This window comes from Ovis aries, chromosome 1, assembly GCF_016772045.2.
Source record: "Ovis aries strain OAR_USU_Benz2616 breed Rambouillet chromosome 1, ARS-UI_Ramb_v3.0, whole genome shotgun sequence".
Classification (NCBI taxonomy): Eukaryota; Metazoa; Chordata; class Mammalia; order Artiodactyla; family Bovidae; genus Ovis; species Ovis aries.
The window spans coordinates 9,823,155-9,848,642 of record NC_056054.1 but is presented as its reverse complement, the minus strand read 5'-3'; the positions used below and the strand labels follow the sequence as shown (position 1 = coordinate 9,848,642).

Sequence of the window (25,488 nt, the reverse complement as noted above, 5' to 3'; positions counted from 1 at the left end):
TATAATGATCATGCCTTTATTATTTTCCCTAATAATATAGAATATTATTATATTCCATAATACTATATATAGAATCATATGTTATTCATATATGATTCTATATATGAAAAAGAAAAGAAAATAGAAAAGTTAACATAAGCCTCGATTGGATTAATAGAGGTAGAGATTTTGAGACAAGAGAGGTGCTAATCTGCATTCTGACCACCTGGAGTATCTTGTCTGGCACCCAGGGGACTGCGGCACATGTTTAGAGGAAAGTAGACAAACTCCAGGTTGGCCGGAGACTTCTGAAATTCAGCCAGCTGGAGGAATAGGAGAACATGCTCAGGACCCGCCTGGTGGCTGTCAGTAGGTGGCTGCAGTGCTTGGGCGGGAAGGGCAGAGCTGTTGAGCCTTATGTGGCCCTTGAGGTCTTAGCCAGGGCTGGTGGGAGAGACCGTAAGGTGGAAAAAGAAGTTCTAACAATCCTGAGAGGAATACCTCTTCCTGGAAACATCAGTGGTCAAGCTGACATTAGCGTGAAAGGAAATGAAGGACGACCCCCCGCCACCCTCGCCCCAGTGAAGGCACTGGAGGTCAGTGGTAAATTCACGAGGTCAGCAACCCAGTGGTCAGTGAGTCAGCACACTAGATTGGGAAGAAGTTTTGCCATCAGCCAGCCCACGAGCTCTCGGCTTTGTTTATGTGCAGCTCGTGATGTTCACCGCTCCCATGGGCTGCAGATAAGATGACCTTGGGTTGTGAAAAATTCCCAGTGCACTCCACATAACCCTGTCTTTTCCTTACTCAGAAAGGCAATGTGGCTTCAAGTGACTGGAACTGACCTTATTATAAGAAATGAACCTAGAGTCTATCATACAGGGTGAAGTGAATCAGGAAGCTGCTGCTGCTGCTGCTGCTGCTAAGTCGCTTCAGTCGTGTCCGACTCTGTGCGACCCCATAGACGGCAGCCTGCCAGGCTCCCTCGTCCCTGGGACTCTCCAGGCAAGAGTACTGGAGTGGGTTGCCATTTCCTTCTCCAATGCAGGAAAGTGAAATGTGAAAGTGAAGTTGCTCAGTCGTGTCCGACTCTCTGCGACCCCATGGACTGTAGCTCCTCTGTCCATGGGATTTTCTGGGCAAGAGTACTGGATTGGGTTGCCATGTCCTTCTCCAGGTAAATAACATATACTAACATATATATATGGAATCTAGAAAAATGGTACTGAAGAATTTATTTGCAAGGCAGTAATGGAGAAACAGACATAGAGAACAGACTTATGGACATGGGGAGAGGGGAGGAGAGGGTGAGAGGTATGGAGAGAGTAACATGGAAACTTACATCACCATATGTAAAATAGATAGCCCATGGGAATTTGCTGTAGATCTCAGGAAACTCAGACAGGGGCTCTGTATCAACCTAAAGGGGTGCAATGGGGAGGGAGATAGGAGGGAGGTTCAAGAGGGGTATATGTATATCTATGGCTGATTCATGTTGAGGTTTGACAGAAAACAACAAAATTCTGTAAAGCAATTATCCTTTAATTAAAAATAAATTTTAAAAAATCTTGAATCTGTTCTGATTCATGAAAAATAACAAATCTCTTGTGAGCTGCAGATCAATGATTAGGGACGAGTTACTCCTGTGATGCTCCTCATAGCTGCCAAATACCTGTTTCTCATCCAATCCTTCCATTTCACAATGGTGACACTAAAGACCCAGAGAGGAGAAAGGACCACAGTGAAGTGAGTGAGGCAGGAGTCAAGCCTCCTCCAGCTCTTTCTGTGACTGAGAGTTGCCTGTTATCAGCTTAGATTTTGGTGGTGAGAGATAGGCTGGTGGGAGGAAAAAGAGTGTGATGGAAGAAATGAAATGTGAACCTGCTATGTTCCATCCAAGCCACATCACAAAAGAGATGACTGAGTACTATATATGCTCATATTGTTCATACATATAAGTAATTTTTATTTTATATTAGAGCATATTTGATTCCCACTGTTGTGTTAGTTTCAGGGGTACAGCAAAGTGATTCAGTTATACATATACTTGTATCTGTTCTTTCTCAAATTCTTTTCTGGTTTAGGTTATTACAGAATATTGAGCAGAGTTCCCTGTCCTTGTTGGTTATCTGTTTTAAATACAGTAGTGTTCAGTTCAGTATGTATTAACCTTCTCCTTGACCTCCTCTATCAGTCCTTGGAGGTGAGGTGGGCCCATGGAGTGGTGCTATGGGTTGAATTGTGTTCCCCCAAAAGGTATTGCTAACCCTCAGCCACTCAGAAGGTGACCTGATATGGAAATAGGGTCTTCACAGAAGTGAGCAAGTTAAAATAAAGTCGTTACATGTGTGCTCAGTTGTATCCGACTTTTTTTGCAACCCTATGGACTATAGCCTGCAAGTCTCCTCTGTCCATGGGATTTCCCAGGCAAGAATACCGAAGGGGGTTGCCATTTCCTCCTCCAGGGGATCTTCCCGACCCAGCGATCGTTGAACCTGCATCTCCTGCGTTGGCAGGCAGATTCTTTACCACTGAGCCACCTGGGAAACCCTAAAATGAAGTCATAGGATGACCCTAATCCAGTAGGAATGGTATCTTTATAAAAAGAAGTTTGGACCCACGACAGACAGGCATACAGGGAGAATGCCACACAAAGATAAAGGCAAAGATGGGGGTGATGCGTCTATAAGCTGAGGAATGCCAAGGATGGCAGCGACCCACCAGAAGTCAGGAGGGAGGCGTGGAACAAACTCCCCTCACAGCCAGGAACCAGCCCTGTGGACACCTTGATCTTGGACTTCTGGCCTCCAGAACTGAGACAATACACTTCGGTCACTGGAGCCACTCAGTCTGTGAGACTTTGTTATGACAGCCCTAGGAAGTGAGTAGGGCTGGGCCGGGGCTTGCAGCCACTCTTCATTGCATACGTCCTCATGACAAGGTGCCTCATCTGTGCGCTCCCTTCCCCACTGCACTGTCCTCACCCTTAAATCCCCAGCCCACTTGCCCTTGTGTTTGTGCGGCCACCAGTCTGGGACTCAACACCAGCCTTGCTGAAGGCCCACATCTCTGGGCCCTGGCCTGACCGCAGCCCTGACACCACACTCAGAGTGGGTGAGCCTTGAGGGAGGGGAAGGATGCCCTCCTCACTCACCTACACCTGTCTTCTCCCATCTTGCCAGGCCAAGACAGGCAGAGGACATCAGAAACACAGGCTCCCAGGGCCCCCAGGTGGGGTTGGCTCTAAGAGACCAACGTCTGACCCCCACAGCTCTGGCCTCTCGGCCTGACTGAGGGAGAATCCCCTCCCGCTACCTTTTACAATTTACAGTACTCTTTATTTTACACAGTCTTCTGTCATTTAGAGCTGTCTTTTTAAAAAATTTTTTATTTTTATATTAGAGTATAGCTGATTATGGAGAAGGCGATGGGACCCCACTCCAGTACTCTTGCCTGGAAAATCCCATGGACGGAGGAGCCTGGTGGGCTGCAGTCCATGGAGTCGTGAAGAGTTGGACACGACTGAGTGACTTCACTTTCACTTTTCACTTTCCTGCATTGGAGAAGGAAATGGCAACCCACTCCAGTGTTCTTGCCTGGAGAATCCCAGAGGCGGGGAGCCTGGTGGGTGGCCGTCTATGGGGTCACACAGAATTGGACATGACTGAAGCGGCTTAGCAGCAGCAGCAGCAGCAGCATAGCTGATTAATGAGGACTTCCCTGGTGGTAAAGCATCTGCCTGCAGTGCGGGAGACCTGGGTTCAATCCCTGGGTCAGGAAGATCTCCTGGAGAAGGAAATGGCAACCCACTCCAGTATTCTTGCCTGGAATATTCCATGGACAGAGGAGCCTGGTAGGCTATAGTCCATGGGGCTGCAAAGAGTCAGACACGACTGAGTGATTTTACTTAACTTTTTATAGCTGATTAACAATGTTGTGATAGCTTCAGGTGGACAGCAAGTGAACTCAGCCATACATGTACATGTATCCATTCTCTCCCATAGAGCTCTTTAGATCGTACAGGTGTAGCAGTTAATTGAGGTGGTAATTCTAACAATGGGGGAGGGGCTAAAAGATGCTCTGAATTCAGATCTTGATAATTCAATTATTTTGCTAATGGATATTTAGAAAATTGGAAAAGTTTTAAATGTTGGACAAACATCCAGATAACAGATCAAAATGTCTAACTTTTACTTGGTTTCAAGAAGGCAAGAATCCCTTGAAGGGGACTTCAGCCTCCTGGAGTTATGCCCTTCTAACACATGAATGGTGTGCTTTCTGCCCAGCCTAACTTAATTCCTCCTTTCATAGTCAAAGTGAATGCAGGTCTAGGCCCGTTGTGACTCCAGAGCATCACCCCAGCAATCCTTAGGGACTCAGTGGGGTGGAGCGTGTGTGAAATAGGCTCATACCAAGCAGCGATCCAGATTCCTGAAAGGTAGTCTCCATCACTGGAGACTGGCTGAAGGTCAGGAAGGGCTTCCTGGAGGAGGAAGAACCAATGCTAACCTTGCTGGAGAGGGTGAGCTATTATTGCATGACACTAGGAGCCAGGTGCAATCATGTACTTTCTCTTATTTTTATTTCTTATACCTGTGAGGCAGGCAATATTATCTGCATTTTATAGTTGAGAAAACTGAGACTTAGAGAAATGAAATGATTAAAATCACATGGATTTATGTGTCTTAGAGGCCTTATTTAAACTGAGGACTCTCTAACATCAAAGCTCATCTTACTCTTTCTTCTGCATTCAGGCTCTGCCTTTTGGGGGTACAGCTGTGTTTAAAGGACTGGTGGGGTTTGGAAGTATTGGGGAAGAGGCACTCTAGGCTGGCAAAGGAGCAGGATGAGAACCTACCCAGTGAGTCTGGGGAACCGTGAGGAGGCTGGTCTGATTGGATCTCAGGGAATTCAGAGGGAACAAGGGGAACCAAAGTTAGAAGAGTGAGGACTGTAACTTATCAGGCTGAGCATTCAGACTTGCTGGGTAAGCAGTGAGTGAGTGAACCCTGGGGTCAAGGATACTGAGCTGGTGCTTTGAAGACCTACCTTGGTGGGACAGGGCCAAGTTGCTCCCCCGCTGTAAAGGCTCTCAAGGAGAAGCATGTGGCCACGTGAGATGCACCCCACTCCCTCCTAAAAGCTTAGCCCCATACCTCCCTGGATATGGGAGACAAACAGCTTCCTTCAAGGGCCGCTGAGTGTTCCCTCCATCTGGGTCAGCTTCCACACGGAAGGTCAACTCTGCCAGCACTGGACTCATCCTCAGCTGTACCTCCCACATCCCAGATGGCTCATCAGGCCCTGAGCACCCCCCTTAATCCTCAGTGGTTCCCCTCCTCTGTGCCTGTGCGCAATTTTCTGTCTAAACAAGACATCCTCTTCCCTTCATGGTAGACTTCTACTTTATCTGTCAAGAGCCAGTTCAATTGTTTTTTTTTTTTCCCCTGAAACCTTTGTGACTCAGAGGCAAGATTCCATTCCTCCACTGGACCCTGACAGTCCCGTGCACCTCTCTGCATGGCCACTGTCTGTCCTGAGTTTGAGGTGCATGGGGAGGAGGCATGATGCAGGTCCTTAAGTTGCTCCTTCTGGTGGGCAGACAAGAAAGGGCCAAGGCAGCAGGGGTAAGTGGTCTAAACCTGCCTCCCCAAACACCAAGGACTGCAGGCCCACTTGAGCCAGACTCTGAAGGGCTTGGCTGGCAGGCAGGCAGGTGAAGAGTGTTAATTGCTCAGTCATGTCTGACTCTGCAAACCCCCTGTACTGTAGCCTGCCAGGCTCCTCAGTCTATGGGATTCTCCAGGCAAGAATACTAGAATGGGTTGCCATTCCCTTCTCCAGGGGCTCTTCCTGACCCAGGGACTGAACCTGGGCCTCCCACATTGAAGGCAGATTCTTTACCCTCTGAGCCACCAGGGAAGCCCAGGGCAGGTGAGGAGCAGTGTCCAGTAAGGAAGCACACTGCAGTGGGGAGCATGGCCGGGGCGCTGGATGGCCGGGGGGCAGGATGAGGACAGACACTGTTTAGGCCACTGATTAATGGACAGGTTGAAGGGGCTGGGACAGTGAGGATGGAAAGAGTCTGGTGCTGAGGCAAATAATTTCAGAAGGCAGTGTTCAGGACTCAGAGCTGCTGAGAGGTGATACGTAGGAGTTTGAGGGTTTAAGGCGCTGGCTGGTGTTGGGATTGCAGAGGCAAGGAACCGTGGGCAAAGCAACTGTCCTCCAACCCCCCATGCAAAGGTACATCATGACAGTATCAACACACACCTCACTTGTGATCAAGTCCTGTTTATTTTAGAAGGATAAACAGTGGAAGTAGGAAGGAGTGATGAGAATAAGACCCCACTCCCCTTGACAGGGCCAGATCCAGCACAGGCTCTGTGTGTGTGATCAAGGCTGACCCAGCAGCCTCCACCAGCCTTTCCTGAGAGGACAGGGTGTGCAGACAGCCTGGGTGGAGGTGAATCTGCCGCGGGGGTGGGGGTGGGGTAAGTTGTCTCCGAATCCCTCTGAACCAGGTGAAAAAGACCAAAGGGCTCAAACACCCTTGGCTAAGAGCACCCCACGCTGGCTCTGTCCATGCTTGGGACAAAGCCACGTTCTGGAGGGGAAAGTGTGGTGCCCTCTGGTCATTAGGAAGGATGCAGGTGTCAAGAACAACATGCAAGGAGGCTGTCTGGCCAGCCAGCACCTGTTTCCCCCAGCCATCTCCGTGGAACCTTGCATTAAAGGCAGCAAGACTTCCCAGGCCCCGCTGCGGGGTGATGGAAGCCTCAGGCCCTTACACATACTGTTTCTTGGAAGCAGAGCTACTGGGGCGACTGGGGGATTTCTGGCCAGTCTGGGGGGGTGGGTCCAGGAAGAGGGGGGCTCTGGAAGAAGCCAGCCTCTCCTCTGTAGTCAGGTTGGCCCAGTTCTGCTCACTGGACGACAGCCCGTTGTAGGTGGGGCATGGCGGGGATGAGGGCCCCTCGCCCATGGGGAGGTAGAAGAAGACCTGGTCGGCGTAAGGCTCCGAGGAGGTGCCCGGGGCTGGAGGCGCATCCTGGCGCTGCCGGGCCCTCACCCCCCGGCTGAGGCAGCGGCACAGCAGGTACGCCAGCTCCAGCAGGTTGAGCACCAGGGAGATGAGTCCGACCACCAGCATGAAGATGATGAAGATAGTCTTCTCCGTGGGGCGAGAGACGAAGCAGTCCACGAGGTAGGGGCAGGGTGAGCGCTGGCACACAAACACAGGCTCCATGGTCCAGCCATAGAGACGCCACTGGCCATACAGGAAGCCCGCCTCCAGCACGCTCTTGCAGAGCACGCTGGCCACATAGGTGCCCATCAGCGCCCCACGGATCCGCAGGTGACCGTCTTCCGCCACCGAGATCTTGGCCATCTGGCGCTCTATGGCTGCCAGCGCCCGCTCCACGCGTGGGTCCTTGGCTGGCAGCGCCCGGAGCTCCCCCTCCTTCTGCCGAAGGCGCTCCTCGCGCCGAGACAGGTAGATGACATGGCCCAGGTAGACCAGGGTGGGCGTGCTGACGAAGAGGAACTGCAGCACCCAGTAGCGGATGTGGGAGATGGGGAAGGCCTGGTCGTAGCAGACATTGGTGCAGCCTGGCTGGGCCGTGTTACACTCGAAATCCGACTGCTCGTCGCCCCACACCGACTCGCCGGCCAGGCCCAGGATGAGAATGCGGAAGATGAAAAGGACCGTCAGCCAGATCTTGCCCACCACGGTCGAGTGCTCCTGGACCTGGTCTAGCAGCTTCTCAAGGAAGCCCCAGTCGCCCATGGCTCCCGGGCCTCCGTCTGCAGGGAGGCATAAGACACGGTCAGTGTCCTTCTCAGCTGTCCTAGCAACAGGTCTGCGGGAAACTGAGCTCCCGGAGGGGAAGGGACTGGCCTGGGGGCTCACACCCAGCAGGACTAAAAGCAGGCCTTTGGCTGATGGCTGCTAAGCTCTGGCAAGGGTACAGCTAGGAGCCTTGCCTAGTCCCACCTGGGTCCCTCCTGACCCAGCCGAAGGAGCTCTGGATCCAGGTGAGCCTCCTGAGCCTAAGGGAACAGAGAATTTGAGGAACCCATCCAAGGTCACACAGCTGCGCCATGCCCCTCCTCCCTTCGGCCCAGGACAGGCTGTCCCCAGACAGTGAGGGGGAGGTGGTGGTGGTAACTCCAGCTTCCCAGGGGGCCCAAAGCCTCAGGTCCCCTCTCCCTCCCCAGCAGCTCTCGCCCATCTGGCCTTGCTCTAACCTCTGAGTTCCTGGTGAAGGCATGCTAGACACTCAAGGCAGCATCCTGCATTAGCTCCACCTGTCAGCAATAGCGGCCACCTGCCGCTTAAGTACCCACTCTTGATCTCGGGTCCCCTTTCTCCACTCCCTCCCCCTGCCAAAGCTGTTGCTGCCGGATTCTAGGCTCTTGAAAGGAACTGTCATAGCAGGGTGGAGGCACAGGCCACAGAGTTCCCAGAACTTCAGGGGGAGAGTCCGGTGGGGGGAGGAAGGAGGGGGAAAGGGGATGGGGAGGTGCTTCTTTGTGGGAGCAAAGCGGTTTACAGCCGGGCTCTGGAGCCAGACCTGGGTTCAAATCCTACCTCTCCTGCTAACGGAGGCCTCGGAGAAGTGACGGCCCCTTAGTACCTCAGTCTCCTCTCCTGGAAAATGTTAACATTCCTACTTCCGAGGGTTATGAGGGCCCACCGAGAGACGGCAGGAACCCGGCTTAGCCTCTGAGGCCAGCCCAGGTAGGCTGGGTGAGCCAGGCCCGCGGTGGGTGCCCCCCGCAGCAGCCCTCCGCCCCTGGCAGGTGGCCCCCTGTCCCTTGCCCGCTGGTCCGCTGGCAGGTGGCGCCCCAGCGCGCCCCCCAGCCCAACTCACCGCCGGCCTGCGGGCGGCCCAGGTGGCGGAGGGGACGCAAGTCGGCCGGAGCGGCGCCCGCGGGAGCCCTGCTGGACGGCGCCGGGCGGCGGGGGCGCCTTAAATAGCGCGCGGGGCGGGGTGGGGGCAGGAAGCGGCGGGCGGGCGGCGGGCGCTGTTCCGAGCGGGAGGTTGGGGGCGGGACGGGAGGCGCGGGCTCCCTGAAGCCACTCTCAAGAAAAGGGCCCGGGAGGTGCCAATGGGAGTCGGGGGCGAGGAGCGTGGGGGGAGAGACTGCTTCTTTGGCTGTGCAACAGAGAGGTCTCCGGAGGGATGATGTTTTCCAGGGTGGCTGCATGCGAAAGGATTACAGCCAGAACTTTCTGACCTCAGGCAGCTGTCCTGGGAGGCTCTGAGAGATGGGCAGGTGGGGGTGAGGGTATGGGGCCTCCTGGGAAGGGCAGCTCCTTGACCGTGGGGGCCTCTCGCTCTTGTTGAGAAGGCAGAACACCCCTGTGGGGTGGCCACTGTGTGCCCAGAGCCATACCAGGACTTGATAATGAAGCCTCCTTAGGGCATGGGAGAGAGAGGGTTATAATCTGCCTTCTCTAGTGTCTGTGGTGAAGCTGGGGGTCTCTAGTCAGCCCCTGTTCTTGCTGAGATCTTAAACATCCCCATTCTTGGGAAGGCTGCACCATCAGAGGGCAAGCAATGCCATGGTCCACTAGAGACAGGACGAGGGTTGGGGGGTTGGGGGGAGGGGACTCTCCTGACCTTTAGCTTGGATCTCATCCTCATGGCTCTAAACGTGGGGTGGGGGGAGGCATCCAAAAGAAGTGAAGAGGTGGGCAGGGCCCGCCTGTTGTTCATTCAGGCATTATCCTCTCTGTGAACATCCATGGGCTGCAGGCGTTGTCTGTGGAGCTGGGGAGTTGAGCATAAACCAGCCAGATGTGGTCCCTGGCCTGTGACTCTCACTGGCTAGAGGAGACAGGCAGGAACTGTGCCCATCGGCCTTTGGGGAAGAGTAAAGATGCGAAGTTCCCCTGACTCGGGGGGGCTCAGTTAGGAATGTTTCCTGGAGGAGACAGCATTAGCCAGGGGGATGGGAATAATCAGGAGTCTATAATAGGAATAGAAAAGAGTTTTATTTGAGCCACACTGACTATTCTTGCCCAGGAGACAGCCTCTGATAACTCGGTGCAACTGCTCGGGAGAAGCACGATTTTTCAGCACAGTTTATATCTTGTTGGAACAAAGAATGTCAAACAAGTCAGGGATACTTCAAAGTTGCGAAAAAACAAAACCAAAACCCACGAAATCACAGATCAGCAGTACACAGAGTCAGTACGGCCTTGGCACCTGGGAAGAAAATCTTATCATCGAAGGAGTAGCAGCATTGGTGTTCCAGAAAGGCAGGCATGATGTAACCTTTATTTTTAACATGAACATTCTTTACTTCTGGTCAATGCACCCTTTTCTTTCATAATTAAAGCACATGTACAACGTATGTTTGACAGGGCCACAAACAGGATGTTTTAGTTAGCATAAAATTCGGATTAACTCTTGCTTAAGCTGTGGCTTCCCCATACTTAGATATGTGAAACTCTTATCAGCCAGGTGGAGGGTGGGGAGAATATTCTAGGCAAAAGAACTGCAGGAACAAAGGCTGCCAGGTCCTGAGGCTGTACCTGCCTTGGTGGGAGAGGGTGTAGGGCCTAGAACTTGAGGCTGTTGTTGACCCCTGGGCCCTTAGGTAAGTTGCTTACACACTGGTGCCTCAGCGTATTCCTCTGTAGATTGGGGACATAATAGATGCTACCCGTAGGGCTGATGGGAGATCCAGTCAAAGTTTACAGCATCATATTAGTACACAGAAAGTTTCCCAATGGGTGGTGGCTAAAAACGTTGTAACAAAACATTCTGTGACCGAAAGGGTTGGTGGGTGGGTCTTGGCGGGAGCAGAAAGCGCTGAGAGGGAGGCAGCTCAGGTGGAATATTGGTGAAGGATGGGGCAGTTCAGGAAATGGGATGTGGAAGGTGGTGTCTGAGGCTGGATGGCAGAAAGGTCCTGTGTTTCTCCACAACAGGATTCAGCCTGTGGACTCCCGGTATCCCATGATGGGTCCCCAAGGGTCCTGCCTTTGGAGGACCTCTGGGGCACCAAGTGTGGTGGGCTCAGCTCTGACCTCAGAACTTTCAGGATCGGGCTGAGCTGACTTCCCGTTCCAGGCCTGTCCCTGAGGACCATGCTGAGCTGAGCCTCCTGGACTTCCAGAGCTGACAACTGCGCCTACTAAATTCTGACCTCTGAGGGCATGAGAACTGAGGTCCCTGGAGGCGGGTTCTCACCACGCCCCCACTGCAGCCTCTGCTCCCAGAGTTCCTCTCCTGTGGCTGGCTCTCCCAGAGCCGGATCTGATCTGATCCCATCTACTGGGAAGGAGGGAAGAGCTGCCTTCACCCTTCCCCAGGGGCTCTGGAGGTCAGAGTTTGAATGACCCTGCCCCTTCCGGGAAGGGATGAGCCGGGGTCAGCCAAGACAATCCCACACCTGGCCCTTCCACCTGGGAAACATCCTTAGATCGCCACACTCCCCACCGTTCCTACTGCCCTGACCCTGTGTAGGCCACCATCTCAGTGGCCTCCCAACTGGTCTCCTGGCTGCCCGCCGAGCCTCCACCCTTCCCCAGAAATCAGACCACACACCGCCCTGCTTAAAATCCTCCTTTGCCTCCTGGCCTCAGCCACCGCTGCAGCCTCCTCCCTCTTCCCCTTTCTTTCAACCATCCAGCCATACTTGACTGTTGCCTTTGTCTGTGCTGTTCCCTCTCACCTCATGCGCTCAGCCATTCGGGACTTTGCTCCAGGTCCCTTCTCCTAGAAGTTCCCCTTGCTGGCCTCCTCTGGTTAGGCGTGCCCTCGGTGGCTCACCTACCGCCCGCGGGCACACTGTTGAGTTGTGTTAAGTTCATTCACATTGTTGTGCAGTGGATCTCTAGAGCGTTTTCAGCTTGCAAAACGGAATCTCTGGAGATGGCACACTCCCATTTCCTGATCCCACCCAGGGTGCATTGCTTACTTGTGTTTCTTACTCCTCCCCTGGTGGGTTGTGAGCCCCTTGAGGGCAGGTGACTGAGTCCTGTTTACATGCCCAGCCCGTAGCAGGGAACCAGGCTCATATATAAATTTGCGAATCCATAAATTATTTACTGAGGACTAAACACTGGAGCTCAACCAGGGAACAGCAATAACACAAATCCCCGTCTTGTGGGCTTTACAGACAAAATACAGAACCTGTTAGAGGGTGATAGAGGGTGATACCTGGTAGGTGGAGAGTAAAGCAGGAAAGGAGGATCAGGGCGTGGCGGTGGGGGTGGGGGAGGGCTTTGATTTTGAACAGGAGAGGTGCCAAATTCTTAAAAAGCAGCTGGCCTTTGTTGTGGACCCTGAAGGAAAAGAGGGAGCCCGGTGGCTCTCTAGGAGAAAGTACATTCCAGGCAGAGGGAAAGAGAGAGCAAAGGTCCTGAGACAGGAAGGTGCCTGGTGTTTCCTGCTTGAGGGAACAGCAAGAAGGTCAACATGACGTTGAGGTCAGCAAGGAGGAGAGATGGGTTCGCAAAGGGAACAGGTGGGACAAATCCTGTGGGTCTCTACAGGCCTTTAGAGGTTTGGGGCAGAGGAGTGACACAGCCTGACTTAGGTTTTAGGGGACGCTCTGATCACCTTCCTGGGACTAGACTGTGGGAGTGGGTGGTGGATGCAGACGGCCTCCCTCAACAGAGGGCTCGCTGCGCAGTGGTGCGGAGCGTGGCCAGCTGACAGCCCCCAGCTATTGGCACTTGCAGGTCTGCTTCAGCGGCGCAGGTGGCCAGGCCCTGCTGGAGTGGCCCCGGGCAATGGCTGAGCCAAGTGTGGTCAAGGGTCGGGCCATTTCCATGCAATATGGGACTCCTCTCACCCACTGCCTTTGTGTGATGGACACAGAGCTCCCACAGACGAGTCTTACTGTTCGGTTCTGTTCCTCCCCTTTCCGTTGATGCCTTTTGCTCTCCTAACTCTTCTGCAGCATCTACAGAGTCGGGGGCAGGAAGCAGGGAGACTGTTGCAATGATCCGTGAGTGATGACGGGGGTGTCTCAGCCCAGGCTGCTGTAACAACACACAGACTGGGTGGTTTAAACAGCAGAGCTTTACTTCCCATGGTTCTGAGGCTGGAAGTCCAAGATCAGGGTGGCAGCCTGGTTGGGTTCCTGGTGAAGGCCCTTTTCCTGGTTTATGTTGGGCTGTCTTCTTAGTGTGTCCTCATGTGTCAGCGAGCGAGAGAGAGAGGGAGACCATTCCCCTTGTGTCTCTTCTCATCAGAGCACAGATCCACCCTCATGGCCCATCACTTCCCAAAGGCCCTACCTGTTAATACCACGGCACTGGAAATTAGCATTTCAACAAATGAGTTGTGGGAGGACACAAACATTTTGTCCGTATCAAGGGGCTTGGATCAGGGTGATGAATACAAAATACTCTGTTGGCCTTGGGCTGCTGGTTGGCGGTCACACCATGCAGCTGATGTAAACTTGAAGTGTGTATACGAAATCTACATCATCAACATAAGCACTGTTGAAGGAAGCTTGCAGTGAATCTACCTAGTGGGAGAAGAGGACAGAGAGGTGCGTACCCTCAGAAGAAATAGAGGAAAACAACAGAATGGGAAAGAGTAGAGATCTCTTCAAGAAAATTAGAGATACCAAGGGAACATCTCATGCAAAGATGGGCCCGATAAAGGACAGAAATGGTATGGACCTAACAGAAGCAGAAGATATTAAGAGGTGGCAAGAATACACAGAAGAACTGTACAAAAAAGGCTTCATGACCCAGATAAAAACAACAGTGTGATCACTCACCGAGAGCCAGACATCCTGGAATGTAAAGTCAAGTGGGCCTTAGGAAGCATCACTATGAACAAAGCTAGTGGAGGTGATGGAATTCCAGTTGAGCTATTTCAAATCCTAAAAGATGATGCTGGGAAAGTGCTGCACTCAATATGCCAGCAAATCTGGAAGACTCAGCAGTGGCCACAGGACTGGAAAGATCAGTTTTTTATCCCAATCCCAAAGAAAGACAATGCCAAAGAATGTTCAAACTAGCACACAATTGCACTCATCTCACACGCTAGCAAAGTAATGCTCAAAATTCTCCAAGCCAGGCTTCAACAGTACACGAACCGTGAACTTCCAGATGTTCAAGCTGGATTTAGAAAAGGCAAACAAACCAGAGATCAAATTGCCACTGTTGGATCATCGAAAAAGCAAGAGAGTTTGAGAAAAACATCTGCTTATTGACTATGCCAAAGCCTTTGACTGTGTGGATCACAACAAACTGTGGAAAATTCTGAAAGAGATGGGAATACCAGACCACCTGACCTGCCTCTTGAGAAATCTGTATGCAGGTCAGGAAGCAACAGTTAGAACTGGACATGGAACAACAGACTGGTTCCAAATTGGGAAAAGAGTACATCAAGGCTGTATATTGTCACCCTGCTTATTTAACTTATATGCAGAGTACATCATGAGAAATGCTGGGGTGGATGAAGCACAAGCTGGAATCAAGGTTGCCGGGAGAAATATCAATAACCTCAGATATGCAGATGACACCACCCTTATGGCAGAAAGTGAAGAGGAGCTAAAAAGCCTCTTGATGAAAGTGAAAGAGGAGAGTGAAAACGTTGGCTTAAAGCTCAACATTCAGAAAACTAAGATCATGGCATCCGGTCCCATCACTTGTACATCATGAGAAATGCTGGACTGGAAGAAACACAAGCTGGAATCAAGATTGCCGGGAGAAATATCAATAACCTCAGATATGCAGATGACACCACCCTTATGGCAGAAAGTGAAGATCATGGCATCTGGTCCCATCACTTCATGGGAAATAGATGGGGAAACAGTGGAAACAGTGTCAGACTTTATTTTTCTGGGCTTCAAAATCACTGCAGATGGTGACTGCAGCCATGAAATTAAGAGACGCTTACTTCTTGGAAGAAAAGTTATGACCAACCTAGATAGCATATTCAAAAGCAGAGACATTACTTTGCTGACTAAGGTCCGCCTAGTCAAGGCTATGATTTTTCCTGTGGTCATGTATGGATGTGAGAGTTGGACTGTGAAGAAGGCTGAGCGCCGAAGAATTGATGCTTTTGAAGTGTGGTGTTGGAGAAGACTCTTGAGAGTCCCTTGGACTGCAAGGAGATCCAACCAGTCCATTGTGAAGGAGTTCAACCCTGGGATTTCTTTGGAAGGAATGATGCTAAAGCTGAAGCTCCAGTACTTTGGCCACCTGATGTGAAGAGTTGACTCATTGGAAAAGAGTTTGATGCTGGGAGGGATTGAGGGCAGGAGGAGAAGGGGATGACAGAGGATGAGATGGCTGGATGGCATCACGGACTCGATGGATGTGAGTCTGAGTGAACTCCAGGGGATGGTGATGGACAGGGAGGCCTGGCGTGCTGCGATTCATGGGATCGCAAAGAATCAGACACGACTGAGCGACTGAACTGAACTGAACTGAAGATCATGGCATCAGGTCCCATCAGTCCATGGCAAATAGATGGGGAAACAGTGGAAATAGTGGCAGACTTTATTTTGGGGGGCTCCAAAATCACTGCAGATGGTGACCGCAGCCATGAAATTAAAAGATGCTTGCTCCTTGGAAGGGAAGTTATGACCAACCTAGACAGTTTATTAAAAAGCAGAGATATTACTTTGCCAACAAAGGTCCATCTAGTCAAAGCTATGGTTTTTCTAGTAGTTATGTGTGGATGTGAGAGTTGGATCATAAAGAAAGCTGAGCGCCAAAGAATTGATGCTTTTGAACTGTGGTGTTGAAGAAGATTCTTGAGAATCCCTTGGACTGTAAGGAGATCCAACCAATCCATCCTTAAGGAAATCAATCCTGAATATTCATTGGAAGGACTGATGCTGAAGCTGAAACTACAATACTTTGGCCACTTGATGTGAAGAACTGACTCATTGGAAAAGACCCTGATGTTGGGGAAGATTGAAGGCGGGAGGAGAAGGGGATGACAGAGGATGAGATGGTTGGATGGCATCACCGACTCTATGGACATCAGTTTGAGTAAGCTTCGGGAGTTGGTGATGGACAGGGAGGCCTGGCGTGCTGCAGTCCATGGGGTCTCAAAGAGTTGGACATGATGGAGCGAGTGAACTGAACCCTCAGAAGAGAAGGCCAGGAGACTTGAGAGTCACCTTGTGATGGTGGTGTGTGCTGGGGACTCTGGATGGTGAATAGTAACTCAACACACGTTGGATGGATGCAAAGTGTGAATGGCACTGGTGGGGTCAGCTCTCAGGCCCAAGGTGGGATGCTCAGGGCTGGAATATTCCCTCATCTGTGGTCCTGGCCCACAGCCTGGAGAAGCGGGGCCAGGACTGGAGGCTCAGTCCATGCTGGGATAACTGGTGGTATTCTCTGGTTGCTCTGACCTCCAAGCCACGCTTAACCAGGCCCTCCAAGGTGCTGGAATGCAAGGCAGTAAATAGGTGGAGATCACCCCTCCCTGGGACCTTTGCAACCATCCACTCCAAGCTGGGATTGACACAGGAGATGGCCTGGGTGGCAGGCAGACTTTCCTAAGCATGGGTGTGCTTGGATACCGACTGGATATGTTAGCACTGAACTCATGTACTACTGACGCTGTCTCCTTTTATCTCTACAACAATGCTAGGAGTGGTTACTATTCTGAGACTGGGCTGAATATGTTCCTTTTGCCCCTCAGATCTGCTCTGTGCCCTGGGAGCCTGAGTTGTACTGCCTCAATAGGCTTCCTTGGCCTTGTTTCTGGTTGTGTTGGGTCAGTGGGAGCCACTGCTTGGGTGAGCAGGAGACGGGAGAGTGAAGCCATGGTATTTGATTGCTGTGCTTTGGTGCATCCTTGCAGCTCCTGTGTAGCAACCCCATCCATTGCTCATAGCCCCAGAGTTCCATTTGTGGGTTTCCTTAATCATGCCCATACCTTCGGGGCTCCCCAGGTGGCGCTAGTGGCAAAGAATCCGCCTGCCAATGCAGAGACACAGGAGACGATCCCTGGGTTGGGAAGATTCCCCTGGAGGAGGGCATGGCAACCCACTCCAGTATTCTTGCCTGGAGAATCCCATGGACAGAGGCACCTGGCAGGCTATAGTCCATAGGGTCACAAAGAGTCAGATATGATTGAGCAACTCTCTCACACACACACACACACACACACACATACACGGCCCATACCTTCAAAAACAGTCCCTCAAGGAAAACTCTTTGCAGTTCCTTGGTTTGAATGTGCTGTCTTCTTTGAGACCTTGACTAATTCCCATTTTATTGATGACCATACTGAGGTTCTGAAAGCCTGCTCAAGGTGCAGTGTGGTGAAGCTGTGGTCCTGAAGTGGTTAAGCTGTGATTCAATCTGGGAGGTGGGTGTCAGCCCAGCCCTGGGCCCTTTAAACTTGGCTGGCTTATCCACCCGGGTCATGGCCACACAGGAGAGCAAAGGTGAACCCCAGCCTGTTCTGTCGACACAATGACCGGTCCCTTTCCTTGCCTGCATTAGCTCTTGGCTCCCTGCCTCCTGGATTTCTGGCTCCTGGCCTTGGCTTTGATAGTTACTAAATGTTCCTCTGGTTAGTATAACCTTGCACCCCCTTTTGCTTTCCATCCTGACCTGGCTTGGGTGTTGGGTGTTCCTTAAATTTCAGGTCAGCACATGGTGTTGGGAGCGGGGCTGGGAACCACCTGGGCTTGGTTAATGCAGGGCATGAGAAATTCTCTGTCTCCCCGAGACTCTGAGCTCCCTGGGCTCAGATCCTACTCCCCGGCACAGTCCTTGTGTCTGCCGGGGAGCCTGGGATGGAGAAAATGCTCAGGGCAACGGAAGGAGCTGGATGGTACTTGGGTGAGGCTGGGCTGCATGCTGTTGGAGAAGCCTGTGGTGAGCACACACAGGAGTGAAAAGTATGAGTAACAGGGATTTTGTGTACATAGGGTGGGGCACCGGTTGTGGATGGCAGTGATCAGGTTACAAAGGAAGAGGGCGGTGTGGTTTGTCTTTACAACCAGAGGGCTGTGATTGTGTGTGCTCAGGGCAGAGTCTGGTTGTAAAGTAGCGGTCCTGTTGTAGAAGGAGCACAGCGCCCTCTTGTGACCACATAGGCAATCACAGCATATATATCTGTAGCACCTGGGTCAACCCAGCCCAAGCCTGGAGCTCTGTCCTCTTCAGAGTGCTACCTTCTCTGCCCTCAGGGTCTTGTGGGTGGGTTGGGTTTAGTTGGACTTCCCTGGTGGCTCAGAGGGTAAAGTGTCTGCCTGGAATGCGGGAGACCTGGGTTTGATCCCTGGGTCGGGAAGATTCCCTGGAGAAGGAAATGGCAACCCACTCCAGTATACTCTTGCCTGGAGAATCCCATGGAGGGAGGAGCCTGGTAGGCTACAGTCCATGGGGTCGCAAAGAGTCGGACACGCAGAGTCACAACTGAGCGACTTCACTTTCATTCAGGGTGTTTTGAGCTTGCTGTGCCTGGGGTCATGCAAATAGAGCTGCTTGGTGGCATTTGGTGGAAGATTTGGGCTGGCGATATGATCTGGGGAAGTGTTAGTTGCTCAGTCATGTCCGACTCTTTGCCACCCATGGACTGTAGCCTGCTAGGCTCCTCCGTCCATGGAATTTTCCAGGCAAGAATACTGGAGTGGGTTGCCATTTCCTTCTCCAGAGTATCTTCCCGACCAAACCCTGGTCTCCTGCATTGCAGGCAGGTTCTTTACTGTCTGAGCCACCAGGGAAGTGGGTGGGAGCATGGGAGAAAAGAGGAGAGCCGACCTGTATAAAACACAGCCTTTATTGATTTCAATGAAAATGCCTTGGGGATGTTCCTATCAGTACATCCATCTCAAGTCCCTGAAAGGCTGGCACCAGACTGAGCACAGTGTGGAAGGAAGATGGGAGCAAAGCTGCCTGAGGCTGGAGGAATGACTGGGGCTGCGGGGACTTCCTGGAGGGCAGTGGTGACACAGAGCCTCCTTCTCTTCCCAGGCTCTCCAGGCCTCCACCGCTGGGCGGACACTTCCTTTCCACCCCAGGAATCTGGGTGCCGCACCAGAAGGAAGATGCCCTTTGGCCGGGTGCATCCAACCCAAGGCAAGCATTTTGTCTTATGGCCTCTGGGCATCTGCTCTTGTTTCCCCTGCTAAGAAGCTCATCTTACCTCCCTTAAACATTCCTCCCTCGGGGAAGCCTCTCGTGATCACTCCTTCCTGGGTTAGGGGAAGTCCTGCCAAGTGTCACCTGGTAGGCAGCAGTTAACTGGCTTGTTTCAACATCTGTCTCCCAGGAGGGCTGCCACTGGGCCTGTGGTGTTACCTATACCAGATAGACAGCACAGTGCCCAGCGTTCAAAAGGAAAAAAATCTGCTAATGAAATTGCATAGTGTAGTGAATTCAGAGTGGGGGCATGCAGCACCCGTAGGACCCCTCCACCGGCACCATACGCCCCTGCTTCTGTCCCCACGGGCAGCCCCAGGACGGCCCCCAGCCCCGCGGTCAGATGGGGGTCATGGTGGGCGCGGAAGCACAGAGCTTGTCGTCGCGGGAGTCCGGGCTCGGGTCTCCGGCCTCCAGCAGCTTGTGGTGGCAGAGGCAGGTGGAGGCCCGGCTGGCGGAGGGCGCGTGGCCGCGGCCCCCGCGCGGGCTCTTCCTGTGAAGGCTTCGCACGATCCTGTGGAAGATGAGGTAGCAGATCTCACAGAAGGTGAGCACGATGCAGACGGCAGAGGCGCCCACCATGAAGTAGGTGAAGAGCTTCTTCTCGGTGGGCCGGGCGATGTAGCAGTCCACGGTGTTGGGGCAGGGCGCCACGTTGGCGCACTGCACCAGGCGGGGCATGCCGAAGCCGTACCAGAGCGTGTGCAGCACGTAGAGGAAGAGGAACTCGATGAGGAGCTTGAAGACGAGGCTCAGCAGGTAGGTCCACCAGAGGCCGCCGTGCTTCTTGCCCGTGTCGTCGTAGAGCTTGGTGCACTGGTCGCCGTGCTTCTGGCGGTGCCGCCGCTCGCGCTCCTCGCGGTAGGCCACGTGCAGGATGACCAGCAGCGACGGGCACGTGACAAAGATGAGCTGCAGGGCCCAGAGGCGGATGTTGGAGATGGGGAAGAACTCGTCGTAGCAGACGTTGGTGCAGCCCGGCTGCTTGGTGTTGCAGTCAAAGTCTTTCTGCTCGTCCCCCCACACGCGCTCCGCGGCCACCACGTAGACCAGCACGCGGAAGACGAACACCACCGACAGCCAGATGCGCCCGAAGGCTGTGGAGTACTTGTTGACTCCGCTCAGCAGGGCCTGGAGCGTCTTCCAGTCCATGGTGCCTGGGGCGGGGCGCCGGGGCCGTGCCCACCTGACAGAATAGGAAAACCCCGATGTGAACCAAGAGGCCCCAGAGAACTTCTCCCTGGAGGAGGGCATGGCAAGCCACTCCAGTGTTCTTGCCTGGAGAATCCCCATGGACAGAAGAGCCTGGCAGGCTACGCAGTCTAAAGGGCCGCAGAGTTGGACACGGCTGAAGCGACTTAGCACACACACATAGAGCTGTTACTGAGTGCCAGATGCCGTTCTAAGTTCTTTATGTGGATGGATTCGTTTGCTCATCCCAACGACTCTGAGACATCAGGACTATTCCTACTGAGCTACAGGGAGGAAACAGGCACAGACAGGTAAAGTAACCTGCCCAAAGTAACAGAGCCAGTGTGCTGGCAGGAAGGGAACGCACACTTGCTGATAACAATAATTATTACTTATTGAACATTTACTATGAGGCCACACTTTATGTATGAAAGTGAAAGTGAAGTTGCTCAGTTGTATCGGCAGCCTCATGGACTGTAGCCCACCAGACTCCTCAGACCATGGAATTTTCCAGGCAAGAGTACTGGAGTGGGTTGCCATATCCTTCTCCAGGGGATCTTCCTGATCCAGGGATTGAACCCAGGTCTCCAGCACTGCAGGCAGGCGCTTTACTGCCTGAACCACCAGGGAACTCATTTAATCCTTATAACGACCCTGTGAGGGAGGCACTATTATGCTTCTCATTGACAGATGAAGAAACTGATAATCAAATGAGAAAATGACCGCAAAGCACTCAGTACACAGTAAGTGCTCAGTAAATGCTGGCTACTCACTATGATATGATATCTAGAGTGGTCAAGTCACTCATTTAAAACTAGAACTGAATTCAGAGCTGGGCTGTCTACCAGAAGGTGTCTCTCCCCTTCTCCGATGGATGTCTGCCCCAGACCAGGTTCTCAGAACTGACTTTGTTGATGCCACACTACCGTCCTGTGAACCTGGGGTCATGAACCCCATTCTTCAGAGAGGATACTGGGGCTCAGAGAGGGGAAATCAACTTCCCCAAGGTCTCACAGCCAGTGGGTTGTGAAGTTAGGAGACCAATTCATGCTGAGGGGGTGCATGGAGAGGGTGATGGTCTGGTTCCTGGAGACATCAGTTCCAGGGAAAGTCCAGGGACATCCGCTGCAGGCTGTGCTGGAGCCTGAGGGGGCCCTAGCCACCCCAGCGATGCGGGAGGCCAGGGTTTTGTGGTGGGGAGCCATGCTTTGTTTAGGTCCCTGGATCACACATTTTCCTCCCAGTCCTGGCGTGACTCAGAGGGTGTGGATGGGTGGGCCTGCCTGAGTGCACCTAGTATCTGCCTAGAGGGTGTAGGAGCCTCTCCATGTGTCTGTGTGGGCCTGTGAGCTCCTGGAGCTGCTGTGTGACTGAGCGTGCGCAAGGACTTCAGGGCCATCCCTGTATCGCTGCTTCTCACCCCTCCACTGCCACCACCCTGCTCCCAGCCACCATCACCCTTGCTGATATTATTGCCACAGCCTCTTGGCTGGCCTAGAAGGCTTCTTGGGCTTCCCTTGTGGCTCAACTGGTAAAGAATCCGCCTGCACTGAGGGAGACCTGGGTTCGATCCTTGGGTTGGGAAGATCCCCTGGAGAAGGGAAAGGCTACCCACTCCAGTGTTGTGGCCTAGAGAATTCCATGGACTGTATAGTCCATAGGGTTGCAAAGAGTCGGACATAACTGAGGCACTTTCACTCACTTGGCTGGCCTAAGTGTCTGCTCCTATGCCCCCCAAGTTCATTAAGTTGAATCATGTCACTCCCTCATTTAAAACTTTCTGCTACGGCTTCCTGGGTGGCTCAGTGGTAAAGAAGCCGCCTGCCAATGCAGGGGACACGGGTTTGTGATCCCTGGTCCGGGAAGATCCCACATGCCGCAGAGCAACTAGGCCCATGTGCCACAACTATTGAGCTTGTGCTCTGGAGCCTGGGAAACGCAACTACCGAGCCCCAGAGCCACAGCTATTGCAGCCTGAGGGTCCTAGAGCCTGTGCTCGGCAACAAGAGAAGCTACCACGATGAGACTGCGCACTGCAACAAGAGGAGCCCCTGGCTGAGACAAAGACCCAGCAAAGCAAACAACAACAACAACAGCAGCAACAGCAACGACAGCTTTCTACTAGCTTCTTATTACACTTAGAGTAAAACTCCGGAGTCTACATCCTCACCCTCCTCTCCTGCACTCTAATGAGTGCCTCTGGGGCTTTGTAATTATTCCTGTTGCCTGGAGTGCTCTTCCTCCAGAACCTTGCATGACTGGACCCTCGTCATCACTGAGGCCTCCGCTAAAACATCTTCTAATTAGAGGCTTCCCTAGATACCTGGAGGCCCTGCCCTCCCAGTTATTCTTCTCCTGTCCCCTTTATTTTCTTCCTAGAATTTAATTACCAGTAGGAATTAAAGTGAAAAAGTGAAGTCGCTTCGTTGTGTCTGACTCTTTGTGACCCCATGGACTGTAACCTATCAGGCTCCTCCAACCATGGGATTTTCCAGGCAAGAATACTGGAGTGGGGTGCCATTTCCTTCTCCAGGGGATCTTCCAGACCCAGGGAATTAGGAATTAAAGTATTTGTTTAATCCTCTACCTCTCTGAATTTTCATGAATTTCTGTTTCACAAGGGCAATTATTGTATATGCACTGGCAGTACCATACAATAAAACAGCGTATAAAAGTGTCACTCTCCCCCGCACCACCGTCCCCCCCACCCCCTCCTCCGTTCCTTCCGAGACCTTTGGGGAGGGGCAGTGGGAGGTATATGGAACCTGGAGCCACATCTGGATTTAAGCCTCAGCTCTACCCCTTCTCCTTGGGTGACTTCCCAGATAATCTCTTTGACTTTCTTGCCTTATCTCCAAAGGGAGAAAATAATTCCTATTTTCTTGAGCTGTTATAAGGATCATAAAAGACCGTTCCCTCCGCAGCCTGCCACTCACCTGGTGGGAGTTCAAGAAGACCGCGGTGGAGGTTGGAACCCTGTCTGCCAGCCCGGGAGGAGAGGGGCGCTGACAGGTGTCTCCACCTGAGCCATCCCAGACCGGCCCACCTGGGGGCTGTACCTCCTTGGCCTCCTCCCACCCTCCAGTCCCGTCTGCCCAGTCCTGCCTGACACGCCCTAGGAACGCGACTCACCGGCAAAGAATTTCCCTCCAAGCCGAGGCTGGGGACTGGTGGAGCCGGTTCCGGTCCCCACTGCCGTCCCCAACAGCAGCTCCCTGCGATCCGCTTTGCCCATGCCCCAGGACCTAGCCGAACCCAGCTTTCATTGCCCACTCCACAGTGCCCACCGGTCGGCCCCACTCCCCGGGGCCGAACCCCTCTCTCCCCACCCGCCACCCCCAGTTCCCGTCCGTTCCATTAAGTTTGCGCGACGTGGGAGGGGATTGTCCAGGAACCTTCGGCAGCTGGAGCCCCCACCCCGCCCAGAACGGAGGGGGTGAGAAGGCAGCTGGGGAGTGGGGTGGGGGGAGGTCCCTTCATCTCTTCGCATGCTCTCACCTCCCAGGCTCAGCCTGGCCGGAAGGCAGGAGCAAGCCCCAGCCCCGCCCAGGGTCACCCGGGGCGCTCCGCGCGCGGTCGCAGGGTGGGGAGGCACCCCGAAGCTTACCCGCAGCGGCGCGGCCAGCGGGGGAGCCAGGACCCCGCGTCCTCAAGAGCCGAAGCACCGGCGGGCACGGAGGGAGCCGCGTCTCTGCAGTCGCGGGGAGGCGCGTGGCGGCAAGCACAGCCGGGGGCGGCTTTGGGGAGGGCGAGTCGGGGGAGGAGCTCGCTAGCCGCCCGCGGCGAGGGTCGGGTTCTCGTCCCGACGCGGTGCCTGGCTCCTCCGGCGACCTTCGTCGGGGCTTGACGCTCGCTCTTCTGAGCCTCGGTTTCTTCTTCGTGTGCGAAACCGGGCCATCGGTGGCCCTGGGCAGGGCTGTGTGGCAAAGGCTCCAATGAGATTCGGGGCGTGAAGGGCTCCAAGTGGTCCCCGGGCCGACTGCAATCGGGACTCGCCCACGTGTGTTACCACGGCGACTGCGTCCGCGCCCTGCGGGTCACTGTCCCCGCCTGGTCCTTGGCCTCGACCCTGCGTGGGCAGCTGCCCTCCCCGAACACGTGCGTGGCTCAGGCTCCGCGTCCTGGAGTGGGGGCAGGGGCACTGGAGAACCAGGGGGGCGGGCAGGACTCCTGTGCCCGCAGCAGGAACAGGCACTCTGCTGTGGAAAGGAGATGGAGCCGGGTGGATCCTCTGTCCAGGGGTGAGGTGGGGATGGGGGGAGGTTGTTACCTGGAGTTATTGCAAGGGGCAGATCCTGTTTATGTGTGCGGGGGGAGGCGGATGGGGGGAGCGGGGATGGTTAAGCCGGAGGTGAGGGCGCCTCGTCTGTGCTTTAGACCCCCTGAGGAGCGGGCGGGGCCTGCCGGTTGGACTGGGCTGAGATGGGCTGGGCTCTGAAGACAAGGCCTCTTTGTCTTCTTGACTAATGTGTCATGACTAGGAACCTATGGGAGTCCCTGGGCCTCAGCCTTGTCGGGGAACCTCCAGGGTTTCCGGCCTCCTGAGGAGTCTGGAGCTTAGTCAGTCACCAAAGGGCCCAAGGACCCCCCTGTTTGAGATGATGTTGCTAGCAGGAGGGTGGCTATGGCTTCTCCCCAAGACTGTACTGGCTTAGGCCTGTGGCCCTGGTGTAATTAACAGCACCCCCTCTTACTGTCAAAAGTACCCCCAAACTTGGGAAGATCCATTACACCATCACCCTACTTACTACTCCTTGTAGAAAATGATCACTGCCTTGGGGCTCAGAGACATCTTTGGTCCAAGCACTATTGCGCAGGCTTTACTTCATCCTCATGCTGCCGGATGAAGGTACAATCCTTCCCACTGGTATGAAAGAGAAAACTGAGGCACAGAGAGGCTAGGTGATTTGTCCAGGGTCACAGAGACAAGAAGGAGCAGAGCCAGCTCCGGAGGCTGCAGCCGTGTTGAGTTTCTGGGTTGGGCAAAACCGCAGGGCTGAGGCCATCAGAGGCCACTCTGAGAATTATTGCCGAGGCTGAACAGCACCCTGCCACCTCTGGCGCTGCGTTTCAGAGCAAGCCTCGTTCTCCACTTCCTCACCTCCTAGTCCCTCTTCAATCCTTTTGAACAATGTTCCCTCCCAACTGTGTAACTAAAGACAGTCCTGTCAAGGTCAACATGGATTCCCAGGTGCTAAATCCTGCAGTAGTGTCTC

General features: G+C 53.5%; 2 protein-coding genes across 5 annotated transcripts; both read right to left on the bottom strand.

Annotated features, from left to right (window-relative positions):
- Nucleotides 1-6,257: 6,257 nt before the first annotated feature.
- GJA4 (gap junction protein alpha 4) lies at nucleotides 6,258-8,932 on the bottom strand. 2 transcript variants are annotated; one of them, XM_027967582.2, is made up of 2 exons: nucleotides 8,573-8,932; nucleotides 6,258-7,785 (listed from the first exon to the last, which is right to left on the bottom strand). In XM_027967582.2, exon 2 carries the CDS (start codon nucleotides 7,766-7,768, stop codon nucleotides 6,767-6,769), a length of 1,002 nt encoding a protein of 333 aa, XP_027823383.1. In that variant the 5' UTR covers nucleotides 7,769-7,785; nucleotides 8,573-8,932; the 3' UTR covers nucleotides 6,258-6,766. The 2 variants fall into 2 exon arrangements, with proteins under 2 accessions (XP_027823383.1, XP_014947335.2); XM_015091849.3 differs by having other exon boundaries at nucleotides 8,856-8,932.
- A 9,769-nt stretch (nucleotides 8,933-18,701) lies between these two features.
- On the bottom strand, nucleotides 18,702-24,132 carry GJB3 (gap junction protein beta 3). 3 transcript variants are annotated; one of them, XM_042245144.2, is made up of 2 exons: nucleotides 23,880-24,132; nucleotides 18,702-20,267 (listed from the first exon to the last, which is right to left on the bottom strand). In XM_042245144.2, exon 2 carries the CDS (start codon nucleotides 20,231-20,233, stop codon nucleotides 19,421-19,423), a length of 813 nt encoding a protein of 270 aa, XP_042101078.1. In that variant the 5' UTR covers nucleotides 20,234-20,267; nucleotides 23,880-24,132; the 3' UTR covers nucleotides 18,702-19,420. The 3 variants fall into 3 exon arrangements, with proteins under 3 accessions (XP_042101078.1, XP_042101081.1, XP_027820107.1); XM_042245147.2 differs by having other exon boundaries at nucleotides 23,405-23,965; XM_027964306.3 differs by lacking the exon at nucleotides 23,880-24,132 and adding an exon at nucleotides 23,209-23,282.
- Between the last annotated feature and the right edge of the window lie 1,356 nt (nucleotides 24,133-25,488).

What these genes read in the sequence shown, in the direction of transcription:
- GJA4 (XM_027967582.2), bottom strand. Translation starts at nt 7,768, where the DNA reads ATGGGCGACTGGGGCTTCCTTGAGAAGCTGCTAGACCAGGTCCAGGAG.
- GJB3 (XM_042245144.2), bottom strand. Translation starts at nt 20,233, where the DNA reads ATGGACTGGAAGACGCTCCAGGCCCTGCTGAGCGGAGTCAACAAGTAC.